General features: G+C 40.0%; 2 protein-coding genes across 3 annotated transcripts; one reads left to right on the top strand and one right to left on the bottom strand.

The window, feature by feature from the left end:
- Nucleotides 1-337: 337 nt before the first annotated feature.
- On the top strand, nt 338-10692 carry LOC104935924 (ankyrin repeat domain-containing protein 13C). Of its 2 annotated transcripts, XR_002042132.2 has the most exons (14): nt 338-1146; nt 1231-1272; nt 1723-1827; nt 4316-4401; nt 4678-4723; nt 4848-4914; nt 5093-5237; nt 5329-5460; nt 6485-6646; nt 6745-6824; nt 6912-7010; nt 8974-9074; nt 9174-9364; nt 9571-10692. XR_002042132.2 is itself a non-coding variant. In XM_010751841.3 (13 exons), the coding sequence occupies exons 1-13, from the start codon at nt 780-782 to the stop codon at nt 9302-9304; spliced, it is 1563 nt and encodes a 520-aa protein (XP_010750143.3). In that variant the 5' UTR covers nt 338-779; the 3' UTR covers nt 9305-10635. The 2 variants fall into 2 exon arrangements, 1 of the variants encoding a protein (XP_010750143.3); XM_010751841.3 differs by having other exon boundaries at nt 9174-10635.
- A 478-nt stretch (nt 10693-11170) lies between these two features.
- On the bottom strand, nt 11171-19101 carry LOC104935914 (serine/arginine-rich splicing factor 11). The gene is made up of 12 exons (XM_010751829.3): nt 18680-19101; nt 16629-16762; nt 14047-14162; nt 13445-13525; nt 13309-13346; nt 13068-13201; nt 12862-12946; nt 12652-12771; nt 12473-12562; nt 12281-12364; nt 11885-12050; nt 11171-11729 (listed from the first exon to the last, which is right to left on the bottom strand). Exons 1-12 carry the CDS (start codon nt 18799-18801, stop codon nt 11544-11546), a joined length of 1356 nt encoding a protein of 451 aa, XP_010750131.1. The 5' UTR covers nt 18802-19101; the 3' UTR covers nt 11171-11543.
- Nucleotides 19102-19857: the final 756 nt, after the last annotated feature.

The raw sequence follows: 19857 nt of genomic DNA, 5'->3' as shown, positions 1-19857 counted from the left end.
GACGACTATATATATATATATATATATTTCAAATATAATAATGAAATGTGTTTTGGGCAGTAAAAGTTAAATTAAAATGGCCTTCAGCACATTTTTAGTGTTATTTGATTTTTTTTTTTGATTTTTTTTTTTTGATTTTTTGATTTTTTGATTTTTTTGATTTGATTTTTTTGTCATGGGGCCCAAAATTCTATATATGTGTCTTATGTCTTCTATATATGTCTATGATCATGTAACTATGCCGATGCTATGTTACTATTGTTTTTTCTTTTAATAAAGTTTGAAAACAAAAAACAAAAAAAGACAAATCTCGCGAGACAGCAGGCTGTAGCCGAGACTTCAGCTCAGCTGCTCTTCTTGTGCCGCACACACACACACAGCGAGCTCGGAGCCGATACCATTTTAAAACGCCTGTCAAAGGAGAGGAAGAGGAGACGAGGATGTGGACGACGCTTGACACTCGTCCTCGTTTATAACCGTGTGTTTATGCAGTGAACGCGTGTGTGTGTGTTTGGCTTTATTCGTCTGTTTTCATCGCCGCACCCACCGGGTTCATTTTTTATTTTTTTTAATTATCGTAGCTAACTGGGAGCTAACGCTAAAGCTGTGGGCAGCAGGTGTAACGTTAATTTGAACAGCTAAGTCTCTCTATTTAAAAAATAAATATATATATATATATATCCGTGGCAGACTGGCTCCCGGATATATGCCACATCTTCACCCAGCCTGTAGCTCATTAAATCGGTCAGCCTCGGTAACGTGCGGCGGTCATCATCATCATGACGGGGGAGAAGATACGCACCATGCGAAAGGAGCACCACCACAACAACGAAGCCAACAAAAATGACGAGATAATGGACACGTACGACGACACCTCAAACGGGACCATCTCTAACGGCACCGGGAACCATTTCAAGTCCAACAAGGCTTTCCAGAAATCGGTCAAAGCGTCGGTGCTGCAGCAGCAAAACGCAAACAACATCAACGGCAACGGCACCGTCCATGTCCACGACAACAACAAGAACCCGATAATCCTGACGAGCGACGACCTGGAGTTTCCTGTCCATGAGTGTGTGTTCAAAGGAGACGTGCGCCGGCTGTCCTCTCTCATCAGGACCCACAGCATCTCTCAGAAAGATGTGCACGGTGAGCTGCTACCACATATATCTGATGTTTATATACATATATACATACATATATATATGTGTACTCATCTGTGCTCTCTTTCAGGAAACACACCTCTTCACCTGGCCGTGATGCTGGGCCACAAAGGTAATAACATGTCAGACACAAGATTAACCCAGAGTGGTAAATCTGCCAGCCTCAGTTTGAGCCCAGAAAATTAAACTAAATCTGCTGTGCTCCATGGCTTTTAAAGAGTATTTGGCCTCCTCATTAAAGCCCCCACCCCACCCTGTCCCTTGTTTTTTCTTTTTAAAAAAAATATAAAATAAAAGCACTCCAGTTGCTCCTTCCATTTTTGGAGTAGCCTCCACACTCCTGCTGCACTCAGCATGTCTTTCCTGACCTCTGCGGAGCGTCGTAGGCTGCGCTGGCTCTTCCAGTACAGAAGTAGAAGCTGCTGGTATGATTTGTTGATGCTGACCTTAGTGAATCATCTTAGTTTTGTCAGAAGGGCAAAGTTCACATTAAACTTTTTTTAGATTTGCCGCCCAGACTTGATAATAATGTAGCTATAATAATCACTTTTTTTACTTCCAGAATGTGCTCTCCTGCTGCTGGCCCATAACGCTCCCGTAAAGATAAAGAACGCACAGGGATGGAGCCCTCTAGCAGAAGCCATCAGCTATGGTGACAGGCAGATGAGTAAGTTTCTGTGTCGACACTACCCGGCTACACAGCTGCCTGCTCTCCCAGAGCTCTCGTATTCGGATGATGTGTTTATGATGATCTCAGTTGCCTACCTGCAATCGTACACTTACCGTTCTAACATTACATTTGCAGTTTATAAATTGATAATGGCTTTGTGATGATGTCAGCTTTAGTCACTGTATTTGTCGGTAAGTCTGTCTGACATCTGGGCCGACTTTCTGCATGAATGCTAATATTGTGGGAGGATTGGTAAATGTCAGCCTGGTGGTTGTGTGTGTTCCTCAAGTATCACATTCGAGTGAATCGCGCTGCTTTTTTTATTGCCAACTAAATGAATGAAATGTATAGTATTATCCTAATTAAAAGGAAATTTCATAGTTAATCAAATATCTCTAGAGTCCGTACTTTGCAGAAGTATTTCCCGGTAGTGTGTACAGTCTCAGATACCTCTTGTCATCCCTGGCTTTGGGGCAGAACTCTTCACTTTGTTCCCCTGAATTTCTGCTGTCATATGGGGGGACAAAATCAGCTGAAGTCCAGTCACGATGCAGAGAACAAGTGCCAGTGGCAGAAGAAAGAAGAACATTTTAGCTTTTTTTATTTTTGATGGATAAAGCCTTCAGTGCTGAGGTTAATAATGTGTTTGTCAATGACAAATTCTAATTTCATCGTCTTTGTTCTTTCAAAGTCGTGGAAAAAGACAGACAGGGTCTAAATACTGTTGGATGTCACAGCACCTGCGTGAGTGTCTGAAGGACCTTTTTGATGAGTCATAAACTCAAACCTAAACTGCTATCAGGTCAGTACAGATAAAAAGCCAAAGGTGGGGATTTTCTCTTGAGTGCTCTTCATCCAGATGGGTTGGGAACGCAGCCTGAGCGATGGCTTAGCGTTCAGAAGCCCTGAGCTTACAGCCTGGTCACTCCCCTGCTTAATGATGCTACTGCTTTTAGATCTGCCATCCAGTGAACGAGAGTCGAATGACATGTGAAAGGCACCAGCTAATGCCTCTGGGATGAAGTCACTGCTCTGTCCTTCTTTTGTGTGAGCGGTGTTAATTTTGTACACTTACCGGAGGATAAAAGACAAAAAGCCAGGCTGAGGGTCTGGCAAAGAGGCGGAATACGGAATCAATCATCTTGAGCTGACTAATTTATGTCACTGCTGTATAGATAACCTAACCATGAATCATCGGCATCCTCTTCTCATGCAGCGTCAGACGGAGGCTGTGAGGCACATTAGTTTGAGAAATGACCCTCAACCTTGTTAGTATGCGTCCCAACTCTCTGCCTGCTGTGGCAGGCTGGGTTGGGACCGGGACCAGGAGTTTCGCTTTGAGAAGGTCACATCATTCTGAGAGAGAGAGAGACAGAGAGAGAGACACACACACAGAGAAAACAAGGGCATGCAAAGAAAGACACAGCTTTATTTCGAGTTAAACAACATGCAGTGAGCAGCTAGCTGTCACTTAGTGAGAGGGACACACTGCAGTGTTGTCATCAGTCATCACCTTTCACTTGTACACATGTGCTCATTGCATCAGCAGCTCGCTCGCTGGTTGTCTGCCTGTGCAATGATGAGCTGCCCGAGTGTAGCAAGTGCCTCATCAGCGCTTCTCTCCGCAATCACAACCATTCTCAGTCTAACACTCCACTCCCCCACCCCCCACTCCGGTCGAGTATGTGTGTGTGTGTGTGTGTGTGTGTGTGTGTGTTTCACTTTACGAGTCTGAGTTCACCCGATCCATATGGAAATATATGTGATATGATAAATGAGACTCCTACACAGCGATTAGTTGTAGCTGAGAAGTGATGCATTCACATGCGTCAAAGTGTAGCAGTGGCACTAAAATCTGACTGATGTTCAGCCAATCGGCAACTATTTTGATTACTAATTAATCATGTAAGTCATTTTTTAAACATTATCTAGTTCCAGATTCTCCAAAGTGAGGATTTCCAGCTTCTTCTTTTTTTTTGCTTTTGTTTAATATCACAAAATATTCATCTTAGAATTCATATTTTGGACCGTTGGTTGGACAAAACAAGATGTTTGAAATTTGGTGGATGTGCATCAGTTCATTGACGTAGTTGATAGCTGCAGCCCTACATTTATTGGTACAAACACCGGTGCAGCAGTGGACAAACAGGTTAGACGGGTGGCTGGTGGAAAGTTTCTGTTCACTGCAGTGCACTGGCAGAAAAAAAACCTGGTTCAGAGATATATGACTAAGACTCCTCTCCCCACCAGTAACATGCTGGGAATAGAGCCTGACAGCATCTTTTTAGATTCCTTGTGATCACGATTTGAGCGACATATAAAATGTTTTCAGAGTTATTCAAAGCTGATGTAAAAAAAAAAAAATCAAACCCCATAAATTAAGATTTAGACTAAATAAGTTTGGACTTTGGATGAATAAGTCATCGTCCAGCTGTACATTTGTGTCACTAGTAACCTGTTTGCATTCTCATCCTTGTTTCCTCAGTCACAGCAATACTGCGGAAGTTAAAGCAGCAGTCCAGGGAGAGCGTGGAGGACAAGAGGCCAAAGTTACTGAAAGCTCTCAGGGAGGTGAGGATCACACAGCCGCCACCACGTCGAACTCAAGTTTGCAACTGCTGTCATCCTGCGTCACCGAGCTTCACTTGATTGTGCTTTCAGAAATCTCCGCAGGCTCTGATTTGCATAAATGACTCCTGCCTGCCCTTAAAGGATGCATATTAATTGCTGAAATGCATAATGGGAAAATCTTCACTGTACTGTGCTTTTCTTCTGACCCATAAAGTTAGAACTTGTATTAGTATTTGTCACATTCTTACATCTGACGTGTTTGTATCTTCTCTGTAGCTTGGAGACTTTTATCTGGAGCTGCATTGGGACTTTCAGAGCTGGGGTGAGTTTGCACACTTCACACAAGAATAATGTTGTTTATACGCCCTATTCTCTGTCAGTGCTGAACCAGAGTGTGAAGTACTTGTTTGCAGTCGAATTCATTCACATTCTCTTATGTGTTTTAGTGCCTTTGTTGTCCCGGATGCTTCCATCTGATGCTTGTAAAATCTACAAGCAGGGAATTAACATCAGGTAAAACATTTAAATACTTAATAAGTACAGTAGATTAAGGCTGTTGCTCTACCTGTGAGAGAAGTCAGTGAGTCTTTAAAGCAGCAAACGGTTGATATCCAGGTCGAGGACTTGTTTTAGATCTAAAAAGTAGGACGTAACAGTCTTCACACACTCCCTCTCCTCTCTCTTGATTTAGACTTGACACCACACTCATCGACTTCACTGATATGAAATGTCAGCGCGGAGATCTTAGCTTCATTTTCAACGGCGATGCTGCACCCTCCCAGTCCTTTGTGGTCCTGGACAACGAAGCAAAAGTGTATCAAAGAATACACCACGAGGTGAGCGACTGGTACAACCAGTTTCACATGGTGTCATCAGCTGTTTGATACGAGTCTGCCATCTATCAACTATCACTGTCTCTCCTTCAAGGAGTCCGAGATGGAGACCGAAGAAGAAGTGGACATTCTCATGAGCAGTGACGTCTACTCTGCAACTCTGTCCACCAAGTCCATCACTTTTTCTCGCAGTCAGATTGGCTGGCTGTTCAGAGAGGATAAAACAGTAAGCCCGATGGGACAAACTATGAATCAAACTACTGAATAAAAAAAAAAGTTTTCTATGTTTACATCAGCTCTTCTTTTACAAAGTGATTTACAGACTTCGTCAGCATATCATAAAGGTGTGTTTTTAAAGTATAAAGTTAAAATGTTTTAAAATATTTAATTAAATTAAATAAATCCATTTAAAGTTAAAGACCCAGTGTGTAGGATTTAGTGGCTCCTGAATGAATACTCTCCTACATCTCAGCCTCTCCTCCCTGGCTGCAAAATTCACATAAAGAAACAAAAGGCTGTGTTCATTTGAAGACAACAAAAACACAATGATTCTTATTTTCAGGTGATTATACAATACTGGAAACATGCTAATGATTATTATATTCAATTCCTGCCAATAGATCCTCCTAAATCTTACACACTGGACCTTTTAATACAGCCACACTCACAGCACGTTAACCTCTGAGGCCTGGTTGTTTAAAGCAAAAGGCTTTAGCTCTATGACTCCTCGAAATGGATCATTGTCTGCTTACAAACCCTCATCACATGTTGCATATGCCAATGAGTAGAAGAAGTAGTGCCAGAGTGAGTTCTCATATTGTTTGATTTGAATCATTTTTAGTCCTGATGGAGTAAAAGTATCCAGGTTTGAGAGAAAGGAGAGAAAAGCTGTAATCCTGTGAATGTTTTCCTTCTTTCCTGTCCTGTAAATCACATCACGACCCCTGGATGGGAACCCCCGCTTAAAAGTTCCCTAATGCAAATAAAATATTTCATCATATCATATTTCTCCATATGGCCGATGTGTTATTGCACTATGAATGTAAAAGACCTGCGTGTACCTAAATGTTCTGTTTTAACAGAGTTGTGTTGCTATGGGAATGAGAGAGGGACAGCAGGGGATTTAAAATGTGTTTAAAAGTTAGCACAGTCCTCCTGTCAGGCTTGGCACTTTGTAAAGAAATCAGCAGTAGTCTTGGAAATCACTGGATAACTCATGCCGAACTGCCGTGTGCTTGTTTTCTGTACAGGAGAGGGTTGGAAACTTCCTGGCTGACTTCTATTCGGTGAACGGTTTGGTGCTGGAGTCACGGAAACGGCGAGAGCACTTAAGCGAGGAGGACATCTTGAGGAACAAAGCCATCATGGAGAGCTTGAGTAAAGGAGGCAGCATCAGTGAACAAAACTTTGAGGTGAGCCAGAAATAATTCAAGTGTTCCAGCTTCTTTTCTTGTCATGGTACCCTGAGGACTGAGAGTATGCCGACTAACTGATAATATTTTCTGCCCAGCCTGCGAGAAGACAGTCCCTCACAGCTCCAGCTCCTAACACAATTTCTTGGGAAGAGTATATCACTGCAGAGCAGGGAAAGTACGTATTTCCTACACTTTTACCAGCCTTTGTTATCAGGGCACAACCTTTATGTGTTTGCCTGTGTCTCTCTCTTCCCACCGTCAGGCCGCCTCATCTTGGGAGGGAGCTTGTGTGCAAGGAGAGCAAGAAGAACTTCAAAGCTACCGTAGCCATGAGCCAGGATTTCCCTCTAGGCATAGAGTCGTAAGTACATCCCTTCCTCCTTAGATCTATTTACAAAGCTTTCTGCACAGATTGATCCTGTGTGAATACACATGGATACACTTGGGATTTTGGAAGGAAAAAAGGGGGGAGGGGTAGTGCAGAGATGAAATAATTTAGATCAGGTAATTGGGCCAGGTAGATACGAGGGTTTCTGTGATTGTGCGGAGGGGAAGCCGCTGATGAGATGATTGCAAATCAACTGCTCTGCCGTGTGACAACAAGATTACAGTGTTTTCTGTCTCAGCTAGGCCACCTTGTTGTTGTTGTTGTTGGCAATACACGGCTGTTTTGGAGGAAAAAATGACTTATTTCCTCTGTACATATCCATTCACCTGCATGCTGGTGTGGGTACATTTATAATAATAAAGATATCTAGGATCTATTCATGACTTATACAGGCTTCTTAAGGAAGCTAAGAAATATATCAAATCCAGTTTAAAAAGTATTACATAAAGTATTACATAAATTTACATAAATTTTATGTAAATACACATTTTGAATAAGAATGCCTTTAAATAACTCAGATATGTACCGCACAGGACATTTTACAGATGAAAAATGAACTTATGCTCTCTGGTGGACAAACTATGTCATCGCAGTACTCTTTCTTAATGACTTAAGCAACATTTTTTACTGCAATTTTTCAATACTGATATTCTACAGTAAACTAATACTCACCAATATATCTGCCCGATGGAGTAATTAGTCTAGCTGTAGAAGATAAACGTCTATCTTTGCTGGTTACCTTTTTTAATGCAAGCTTCGGTTTTATCATTGCGATAGACACTACTTAAAGTTTTAATGATTGTTGATTGTCTTAAAAAAAATAAAAACATTTTTTAGTTTATGTTTAATTTTTAGGTTTTCTGCGCTCATGCAATCATGTGAGAGAGAGGCATGTAACTCTGAGTAGATGAGGAGGTTGGATTCAAACAGGCATGTGATGGTTTACAGGGAGTGCTCTAAAATATTACTGGGACTTAATGTAGTAAATTGCTTTATCTCCTCTACTGAGGGTACCTTAATGGAGCCAGCAATAAAACTCCAGCCTTTATAATAGCTAATGGTTTTTTAATTTGATTTTTGATTTTTTTACCTTTGCATTCTGCTTTGTAATGTTAAAAAATGTTGTACTTACTACTCCTAAAATTGTTCAATTTAAGAGAAATGATTGTAGAGAAATGAGGATCACATTATCTTGTCTTGAAAATGTCGAGGTCCAGTACTGAAAGTATAAATTTCACCGCACTGGTGGTTTTAAGTCTCTGGTCTCCTCATAGTCAGGATGTCAAGGGAGTGTAATTTATGTCTTAGTGTGATAGAAAACCAGCGTTTGTCTGGACCCTGAGGAAAATCTGTCAAAGCTGATAAATCAGGATACAAATACAGATTCATTTATTCCTGTGGTTCTCAACCTGGGGGTGCGGATCTGCAGAGAGGTCGCAAGATAAATCTGAGACGTGGAAAGATTAATCACATTTCTGCTGCACAAGCTTTTAGACATGGCATTGTTGGTCATTGTTCGGTCCAGACTGAAATTCTCCAGAACTTTTTTACGTGCAATTATGTACTGTCAATCGTGTTCCCCAGAGGATTCATCCTAATGACTTTAGTGGCCAAAGTTAACTTGTCTAATACTTTGGTTTTATTTTGGTTTACTGACTTCTCTCTAATCACTCTTCTTTTAAAAAATTCAGACGAAGCTATCCAAGAGGTTGACATAAGTGTTGGTTAGGCAGCCTGTGAAGTAGAAGTTGTCTTGCCTTTTGCAGTCTTGTTCCAAGAGGTGAAACGACTTCCAAGATCTCAAATGACAGTTTTTGACTTGTTCTGTCTGTTTCTGTTCTGTTTTCGGGAGCTTGTCTGCACCTAACAGAGAATGCTGGCAAAGAAAACGCTGTGAAAGACTGACTGACACTGAGTAATTTTCCTCTGCCTGCAGGTTACTAAACGTGTTGGAGGTCATAGCTCCGTTCAAGCATTTCAACAAACTGCGGGAATTTGTTCAGATGAAACTTCCGCCCGGGTTTCCAGTCAAGCTCGGTATGTGTGTGCCAACTTACCGCTGTGTGTTCCTGTGAGCCGGTTGAGCTCGAGGGGAATAATCCCAAAAAAAACCCCAATGTTCTCTTCTTCTTGCAGACATCCCCGTCTTCCCCACGATCACAGCGACTGTCACGTTTCAGGAATTCCGCTACGACGAATTTGATGAGTCTATTTTCTTCATCCCAGACGAATACAAAGAAGATCCCAGTCGCTTCCCCGACCTCTGACCTGTAAACTCGTCTGAAGCAAACAGGAAATGACCAGCGAGCTTATGTCGTGTTAAGGCGGTGGGAAAGAAAAAACCTGTTGTTTTTATTCTCATGTCCATTTAAAAAAAAAAAAAAGAAAAAAAGGGAACTCATCTAATTGATCAGTTATTGATCATTTTGCTGATGGATCCAAAGTAAATCAATGCAAACAGATGTTACATCTTACTTATAGATGCATATTGGAAGTCGTTTATTTTATTTTGTTTTTTTTGTTTTTTTTTAAGTGAAATGAGCGCTAGCTTTCATCGTACTCGCTGTTCACCACCTGAGCAGCTAAATCCTGCTGCTCTGTGCTGCTGTTCCCTCCTGTGAAAAGCTGTCAGAAGACGCAGTCTGGACTCTTCATCATCACTATTTTAATATCTCCACCACCTCCCCCTCCCCAAGGACTGATAATTGAATTGTCATTCTTGAAACTGCACTGACACCGTCATCTGTAAATACTTCACGTCTCATCTGCAAATCATAGCAACGAAAAAAAAAAAAAAAAGAATCACAAATAATAGCTGTATCCTTAAACTGAGCTTAATATTCATTTATAAATGATGTACTATATATAAATATATATACTCAGATGAGTAACACTGTGTAGCAATACATTTCCAGTACTTAAGAATGTTTTTAACCAGCTGGGAGAAGGTTTAGCATAAAAACACATTCAGATATTCAAGCCTTTTCCCCTGTGCAGGACGCAGTCTCCTGTGTTTTCAGGTTCGCTCATGTTACCTCTCGGCCCGTCTCCATGTTCGTCGTGATAGTATGGAGTCTGTGCTCCGTGTGAGTGAATAATCGTACTGTATCGAGGGTTGTCGTATGTATGTTTGTGTGTGGGAGAACCCAGATGGGATATCAGGTAAACTATTCTTAGTTTAATACTGCACTGATATTAAGTATATTTAAGGCATGCTATGGCTGTGTTGGCCTACTGGATCACATGCATCTTTAAGATATATTCTCTGAACGTTTGTTACATTACCTGCAGACCTATTGATATTTAGATTAAGGGAAGGACTGAAAATTGTAACACTAACACTTTGAAAACACCTTTTAGTGCTTATAAAATCTCTCCTTGATGATCGTCTGCGCATATTTATTTTTCCTTTTTTGTTTTGTTTTTGTTTTTGAAACCAAGGAGAGTAAACTAAGCTGTGAAGTCGATATTGCTGGATATCTCAAAGAATATCCAGATGGGAATTAATCTGATGAATTGTGTCTGGCTTCAGCTAATATGTACTGCAACCATACCTACTTCACATCCCTTTAAATAAAGCACCAGCATCATGTTTCAACTGGCTTTGTGCAAGTCTAATAAAAAGGAAATATTGTGTATGAGGCTTCCAAGTAAAGACGAGCAACATTCATGTGTCAACCATCACATATTTAGCTATGTTAACGTTTGTGGGCAATAAGCAGGACTGATTTATCGCACTATTAGTGACTTGTGCTATCAGGTATATTTGTTGGTTTAGCCAAAGGCAGATATTTCTTTCTGGTTATTGGTCCATTATCAGTTTCTGTTCAAAAGATTACTCAGAAACAATATCACTAAATAAAATTACATTTATTGTGGAGAATTTTATTCATGTTACCCACCTCTACTTAAACGTGTCGGTTTAATTTTACTGCCCTCTTAAGTCGTTAAGGAGAAAAACTTACAGTAAAAACGTTATAAATTACTAGTTTGATTACTTGTCAGTTTTCATATTTTTTTGAAAGTGGACATTTTTGTCTTATGAGGTTAGTACTTTCTTTTGTTTCAGTGTTCTATTGATCTATTACAAAAAATAAAATTTGTCAAGAGAGACTTCGAGAGGACAAATGCAATGTCTTGCTTCTCCAAATTGGCTTTATTATAAAAGACATTCTCATTAAAACTCTTCCAAATAACAAGGAGCAAACACATTTTGAGAATGTGAGGAAGAGGCCTGAGCAACACAGCACAACACTGAACAGAAATATAAAGATTCAGTAAATGAAGTGACAAAACCAGACAACATAAGATCAAGAAAAGCAAAGCAAAGCCTCTTTCCAGCTTTGAACCAAACAAGTTTGTCAAGCCAAAAAGCTTAAAGCAATGTGACGTCTTTGGGCAATACATTTCACACTCACTTCACATTTCTAGATTTACCCCAGTGAGGGGAGAAAAAAAAAATAAAGAGTCAAATGTTTAATGAGGGACAAAGCCCGGATGGATCATTTAATCACTGACGTCCATGTCCTCTTCATGGTGATCGTCAGCTCCGTTAATTTTGGCCTTCACAGGCTGCACTGTGCCGTTACCTTCTACAGATTGAGGAGACAAAGCAGAGTCGTCAGAATACTTCCTGTCCTGCTCCTTCCCGCTGTCGTAGCCTTGTTCTTCTTCATCATAATCTCTGGTGACCTGAAAGAAAACCAACGGATGTGACATTTTAAAGCATAAACACCCCCCCTCCCCTCCTTTTCCCACCTCAAAGTCTGGTTTACATCAGAGCAGCAAAGCTGAGAATAAAAACAAAACAAAAAAAAAAACTTGAGTTTCAAACATGCTTTACCAACCTTGACATCTCCTTTCTCTCCGTCTGATTTTCTCTCTCGCTCTCGTTCTTTGTCTTTGATTTTCTTTTTTTTGCTGCCGGAGAGTTCACGTTCCTCGCGACCACGCTCTTTATCACCCTTGTGGTCCCTGTCCCTTTCCTTATCCTTCTTCTTTTCCTTCTTGTGTCTGTAGAGGGAGGAGAGCAAAAGTCAGGTGTGTCAAAAAATGCAAAACTGCAAAATTATTATTATTTTTTTTTGTGATCATCAGCCTCGTCTTGATACCATATTATTGTTGTTTATTTTCTCTCACAGCATTAAGCACCCTTAATCATTGCGTTAAAAACTGCCTTTAAATATTATACTTAAAAATAGGCGTGCAGTATTATTACAAATATTTCACATCAATACACCAACCTTCGAGGAGACGGAGATCTGGAATTTCTCCTCTTAGGAGACTTTTTAGGGGATCGGCTGACGCTTCGACTTTTCCTACGTCTCCTGTGCAGCATAAAGGACAAAAAGCTGAGGACTTCATACTTTAAATGTCGCAATCTCAGTGTTTGTATTGCATTAGCCTGAGCACATGAACATCGCCGCTGTACTCACCGGCTCGTGCTTCGTGACCTCCTGGCTGTGCTGTAACTTTTCGGTGGCGTTTTGGATTTTCTTCTCCCTAAATCATCTTTCTTTCTGTCTCTGTGGACACATCGACTGGAGATCTCAGACAGGCTCACTCACATCTTTGACTATGATTGTCATAAAGCAGACATGGACATTTAACCAACCTGGATCTGCTTTGAGATCGTCTGCCTCGGTCTCTGGAGTGTGTGCGTTTCCTGCGCGGGCTTTTGGAGCGCTTCCTGTTTCTGGAGTTTGACCGTCGCCGTGATTTGCTCCTGGTTCTCCTGCAAACGTTTAGACCATTTCACTTTAATCTCAATGTACAAAAAGCTTTTCCATATAAACTCTTATATATCTCTGACATTAGTAATCACCTGTGTCTTGAGCGTGATCTGGACCTCCTCCTTCTAGACCTGGATCTAGTCCGAGACTGAGGGCGCTTCTTTTTGCTCTCCTTATCTGCAGGATAGAAAAAAAATAAAGCTGCTTCGCAATGTCGAGGTACAATGTACGAAGGCAAAAAGCAGTAAAGTAAGAATTATGACTGCTGAACACTGCAATGCAGCTTTTGTGCACTCACTTCCAGGTTCAATAGCAGCAGAAATGAGCGACTGCGCCTCTCTGACTCTCTTCATGGCCTCTTCGATTTCTTTATTTGATGCGTCAGCCTTGAGGCTCGCATTCAGGTTTAAGCCTGCAGCCAAAGGATTCAGTCTAAACAAAGGAGCATTAATTAGTCGACTCATTATGATAAAACAAACATACAACACAATGTTGCTTTACTCCACAATTTACATAGGAGCTTCTTTATACTGACTTACTTTGGATCTGTCATGAACTTCAACAGCTGATCTGCAGCCTGCAAAAACAGAGAGAAGATTAAAAACACTGCATATCTAACTTCATAAGGTTTTGGCAAGGACTTGTTTGTCAGTGTCATTCAAGAAAACCTCTCACCTGGGGGTTCATATTGGGTCCCGGGAATCCAAATGCAGCCATCGCATCCATGTTTGGAGTACAGAACAGGTTCCCTCCCATCTGGAGTAGAAACAACAAACACACACACACGATGTTTGTATGTGCTCGTACAAGTGTTAATGTCATCGTTTCCACATTTTGACAGGTGAGGCCACGTATCGCTGCGTATCACCCACAAATAACACCTGACAATTTACCTAACTATTTTTAAAAGAATTATAAAGATCAACTGTGGTTTCTCAGGACAAGAATGAACTTTGAATCATTTGAGCAAACATGACGAGAAGTCATTAAAGTGCTCAGACACATGCAAATCACAACATCTGTAACTTTCATGACAACTGAGCAAACTATCTGCTTATAAAGATCAAGTTATCTGATCGAAAGTGCCAGAACTCCTACCAAATTAGGTGAGTTTATTTGGACTACGGAGAAAAAAAAAAAATAGTACTAATTAGTAATTTGACATTATTTCTTCTGCATGACAACAGCACCTGGAGCATGATTCTTTGTCAAACACTAGATCATATTGGAAATATTTCCCATAGTCAGAAATTTTGTACGAAGCAGTGAAGTCTTACATGTGGATTGGGGATGGGATTGGGCGTTGGAAGAAGTCCTCCTCCTGGCAGAATTCCTGCAACAGCGTTTGCCGGCGCCAACAGCGACAAAGCTTTAGCCTCATCTGGAATAGATCCTACAGAAAAATAAAAGCAGGCATTAGGACAGAACTACAGAGAAGACATGTTGGAAAAGACAAAGAAAAGAAAAAAAAAAGTCTTCACACTGCATTTCTCCAAATTAGATTCAACAAAAATGGTTACCTTACAGATCAGAGAAGAGTTCCCTGAATTCAACATAAATCATTGCAGTGACATAACTATTGCTGGAATATATCACACTACTCCAATGAACACTGCCAAGAATATATCACCTGAACGTGTTTTTTAAGTCATGAACCAAACGTTAGCAAGCACAGCTGCTTCTCCAGTTGGGTGTGCCCTCAATTTTCATTTAGACGTTTACTGAAACAAGCGACTCACGCTGGCGGCTTCGCTACTAAAAGCACACAGAGAAAAATCGAGATACACACAACAGAGAGAATTTTAGGGATTTGGCAAGAACACTTTACAAGCTATCAGTGTCTACTTACCAAAAACACAAATGTCAGATACACTAAATGACAATAGCAGAATTCAGGGTGGGTAACGTGTCTGCTGTACATCATTATTCTAGTATCCTTACCTGCCACTGCATCAATTAACCAAACCTAGGCAGAGGATAACTGGTTTGATTAATCTGTGCTACCGCAGTCCAATCATTTTTAAATCAGATTTATATTTGCAATATGTCACTGATTTTTTTTATTTTTTTTATTTTTTTAAATGACCCACATTAACAAATTGACACCTCATAGTCATCTCACAGTGAATCCACCCACAAAACAACTCTTTCACAAAAACACATGACCTTAATACGGACACACAACAATGACAACATGTAAATAAAAAAAAGTTTAAAAAAGCACACTGAAGAGAGAAATTGCTGCAGGAGACAAAACTGTTGGATGGTATTTTCAGCAGGGCCTGGTATACAGGACTGGCTGAGCCAGGAAAAAGAACTGTAAAACACAACAACAAAAGAAGACCACTGTTAAAGAGAGTATATTTTACCAACATTGCGTCATGTCCGGTGGGCATCTTAGACATCTTATGATGAGATTTGTACGATACAAACATAACCAAGCACTGACTACTGTTGCTAAGTCCCAAAATTACTTGCTCATATATGGTTAAGTAAATATGTGTGTGCAGTGCACAGCTGATTACTCACACCCTTTTGCCACCAGACACAAATAACTGCCGTTCTTCTTTCGTTTTCTCTCAAGAGTTCATTTAAACATCTTTAAAAGGATAAGGTTGTCGATACTGAATGTTTGGTTACTCTCAACAAATCCTATGAAAAGACGCAAAAAAAAAAAAAAAAAAAAAAGCCGCTGAAATCTTCAAAAAACAGGTCACAAGTGTGTCGTTTCATTTCTATAAAAGGCTTAGTGAGTTCCTCAAACATCTGGGGACTCTAGTGTTCAGCTAAACTTACTCAAACAGGACTAACTTGTGCATTTTTGAGGACTTTCAGTGGCGGATTTATATACATTTGGCGTGCTCGCGAGCGTTAGCAGATGATGCCTGCATTCATCACAATGAACAAACATGTCACCCGGTGCAACGGTGTGGCTCACTGATACGCTTTTAACAGTTTTTTTGGACAACAATGGTCTTTTCATGGGATTTGTTGACATCCAAAAATGAAAAATGTCGCCTTTAAGGCCATGAATGTATGGCTAAGCAGCATTCACAAGTGTTGCAAAAACAATGCAAAGTGAGCACTGTTTCAGGGTATGTCCCCGATATCTGACCTTTATACTAAACCTAGAAAAGATAAATTAGACAGAAGGAAAGAGAAGGCAGAGAAAGAATAGAGGACACAAAAAGAGTGGGATGGGACTTGAATGCTTGCTGGCCTTTGCAAATGTCTATAATCCCCTGTTGGCAGGCAGAGGACCACTTTCAGCCATCAACGAGGGGGCTGCTTTTGCCTTCTTCACTACAAAAATCACACACACACTCGCACACACACACACACACACATACATACACACACACACACACACAAATAACAGAGAGAAGTTTAACAGAGGATAGTCCAATATGGGGGAGAAAATAAAATGCACATGGTTAAGAGTTTAAACAACTTCACTTGTGTATTTTGAGGTGTCTGCGGCGCCTGCAGCTTGGGAGTGTTCAACTCCCAGTCTGTAAAGCAGATTTTGGTATTCTGAATACAGAATGTGTTATTGTTTTAGGCGGAGACATACAGCTTGATATGTATTTTATTGTGGTGGTAAAGCAGATATGGGATGTGCTACCACAGAATACCAAAAATCTGACAGGTCTGCCTTAAACACTTCTTATAGGGGAGGGAACGGCATTACCAGTATCGCTCTAATTACCTCAAATCTCATGTAAACAGGCCGAGGTGAGCTGACTTCTCAAAATGGGATAAATGAAATTCTTTTTTTTATTCTTTTACATTTTCAAGAGTCATGCCATTCAATCAACACGGACCACTCATACAAAAAGGGAATAACGGAGAGACAAACCTTCAGCAAACGGTACCACGATCAACGCTCGGTCCACGAAGACGGTGTTAGTCAGATGCTGAGACACTCCGACAGACTCGGGCTCCTGGAACTTCACAAAGCACACCCGCGATGTCACCGGCATCGGAGAATCACTATCGAGGAAGCGGGAAAACAGTACATTACACACCACAAAAATTTCAATCTTGAAATCTAATTTTTGTCCAGTCTTTTTCTTCACAGCAACATAACGTGGTCCAACCATTCCCACATGCTTTGTTAGTCACCAAGCTGTAGAAAATCAGAACATCCACGTACAATACTGCCATAAAAACAATAGTGCACTACAACTTTGCTGCTCTGTTGGTGAGTAAATAAACATCAAATCATGTACTTAGATACTAAGTCAAATAAACTAAGGTTTAAATTAAATTAAAAATAATTTGAACTGTTAATATAACGGCAACGAATAACAATTTGCACATTGCACATACAATCCATGCACACTTTGATCGCTGCTGCTGCTTATTTTAATTCAGTATATACCTACTATAATCATACTGTGTACATCCACATGGAGCACATATACATACACCTCAAAGTCGGTCTGTTGTTTCTTGTCAAACGTACTGTACTTTATGTAGCCCTTGTTGTATTTTGTGTTGTAATGTGTGTGCAGATTTAAGTCCTAGTCATCACAGTCCCGTCTGCACTGTTTTACATTTCACATAGCACTATGGTCTTTGGTGAATTGTTGTCTTGTTTCAGTGTGTACATAGTTAAAATGACATCAAGTAAAACATTTCCTGCTTCTGTAATGTGCTTCTATTCTTCTCTATATCTTTGGACTTTTGGTTTGGGCAGGCATCTTCAATCAACAGATTAATCAATAATATATTATATAGCGAGTGAAAATAATGAATATAAAAAAAAGAAAAATGTGACGTAGCAAGGACACTGAAGGGAAAAGCACAAATCAAACTTTTGTCTTACTTACTCAGACAAAATTATGTGACGGTAGAATAAAAGCTGAATTTTTTTTTTATTTCTCTCATGATGTTGACTTTCCATGAGTATTTTTTTTATTTGGGTCACTGCTAACTTTTCCTGGACTCTAGGAATAGTTGATGAATAATTTCAGTATGACAAAATACAAACAAACTTGCTTGTTAGTGTTACAACCCATTTAAGAAATCAGTTTTCAGTTTTCAGGTTTTATTTTAATACAATGAATGTGCAGGACGAGAGGGACTGCTCAGCATTAAAGGGTCCAGTGTGTATGATTTAGGGGGGATCTATTGGCAGGAATGGAATATTTTAATGAGGTATATTTTCATCAGTGTATAGAGTAGAATTAGATGTAATGAATCTTTTAGAGGTACAGAGAAGGCATGTCCTCTTTATGTCATGTTGCATGTTTCTAGCCCAGAACGATGAACCAAACACTGGGTCAGTTTCACGGCCATCTCAGTTTCTCCTACACGTTTGCAAGGGTGAGGGGTGAGGCGAGGGGTATTCAGTTGATCTGTAAATTCACCAGGCTCGATGCAACTAAATCTTGCACACTGGCCCTTTAAGAGCACTAATTGTAACTGTAACACACAACAAGGACAAATATGACAAATATGAACTAAGCAATATAAAATATAATCAAATACATGTGTGTGTGTTCAATACACTGTGTCAAGTATCACTGTGTAACACACTATTTGACATATTAACAATAAGAGTAAAGCACGTAGGGCTATATTTACACATCATATTATTTAATAAGTCTCTAATATCATGACTGAACCGTCACTATTGGCAACAGTTCAAAGACCGTCACTATTGGCAACAGTTCAAAGACCGTTACTATTGGCAACAGTTCAAAGACCGTTACTATGACCGTTACTGCAGTTGGTGTATTAAGTTACTGTTAGCTGCAGTACTAGTTAGCATGTCAGGCCTACGTTTGCTTTTTCTACTAATACAACCCGTTTACAACAAACAGAAACAAACAAACACACAGATAACCTGCGCCTGGCGTTGTTTAAGTTAACCGAGTAAACTAAAGAAAGAGTCAAACTCACTCTGGTGGGAATAACTTCAGCTCTTCGATGGTGCCCAAGAAGCCGAACAGTGTCCTCATCTGCTCCGACGTTGTGCTCGGTGACACGTTGGTCACCTGGACCACCTTCGTGGTGTAATTCATGTTACCGACTGAAACCGACAACTAACCACCGTCAACAGGCTGAACTTTAAGTTTAAGTAAAAGTGAAAACGCCGGCTGTTAAATCCGCTTGTTTGTGGCTAATTGTTTAGCAGGCTAGGTGTGTTAGCAGGCGACTACATCAACAACAGTTTTTCCCGAACAAAGTGCGCATGCGCGCAGTTAAACTGTAACAGGAGCAGATTGATGAAAACAAAAACAAAACATGCGTTATCAGATGTGTTCATTTATTAATAAACCAATCCATCAATGCGATGTTAGTCTTTCGTACAAGCACCGGCAACGCTGATGATATGTAGGTCAAGTTTTTAACTGCAATTAATAACCAACAGAGGTCCCCATCCGCTTTTATAGATGATGTAAACAAGGATAATGAGAAAGGAAAGCAACCACCGTACATATTTGTCATACACATAACATCATGATAACTTGATATGATCACACTTCTACCATCACAGATTGAGTTTCAACTGGAAAATCAAGGAAATGTTTGTCACATTTGTCAAAGGTGACAACAACAACTCAAACAATCTCAACTCAACAACTAAAAAAAATAAAGAGTGAAATCTGCCTTTGGATTTTAAATCACATGCCCAAACTTGTCAGCTAAGAATATTCTCTTTCTGGAGCATCAACCACATCACACAGTTGATCACATCAGTGGATGTTTGTTAAGTTGTCCTGGAGATGGATCATCTGTAGTTAATGATGATTTTATATTATGATGAAGAAGTCATAAGCTCCATCACAACTGAGCAACCTCAGGATCATATGATATGTTTGAAAGCCCCAGAAAAAGATTAGAAGTGGATTGTAAGTTCATATTGTTTTGTCAAACTTTAATAAGCACTGTTTTCCAGAGTAACTGAAAGTAGTCAACATCAGTTTATTGCCAAACATGTTTGCTTTGATGAATTGGTCATGCCATAATGAATATGGAGTAATCCTGTAGAGTAAAGTTGAAAAGAAAGATGAAGGAAAGTACTAGACATGAAAAAATATAAATCAAAAACATAAAATGTGAAAAAATTCTAACGG

Source organism: Larimichthys crocea, chromosome II (genome assembly GCF_000972845.2).
Source record: "Larimichthys crocea isolate SSNF chromosome II, L_crocea_2.0, whole genome shotgun sequence".
NCBI lineage: Eukaryota > Metazoa > Chordata > Actinopteri > Sciaenidae > Larimichthys > Larimichthys crocea.
This window is presented reverse-complemented; position numbering and strand designations above follow the sequence as displayed.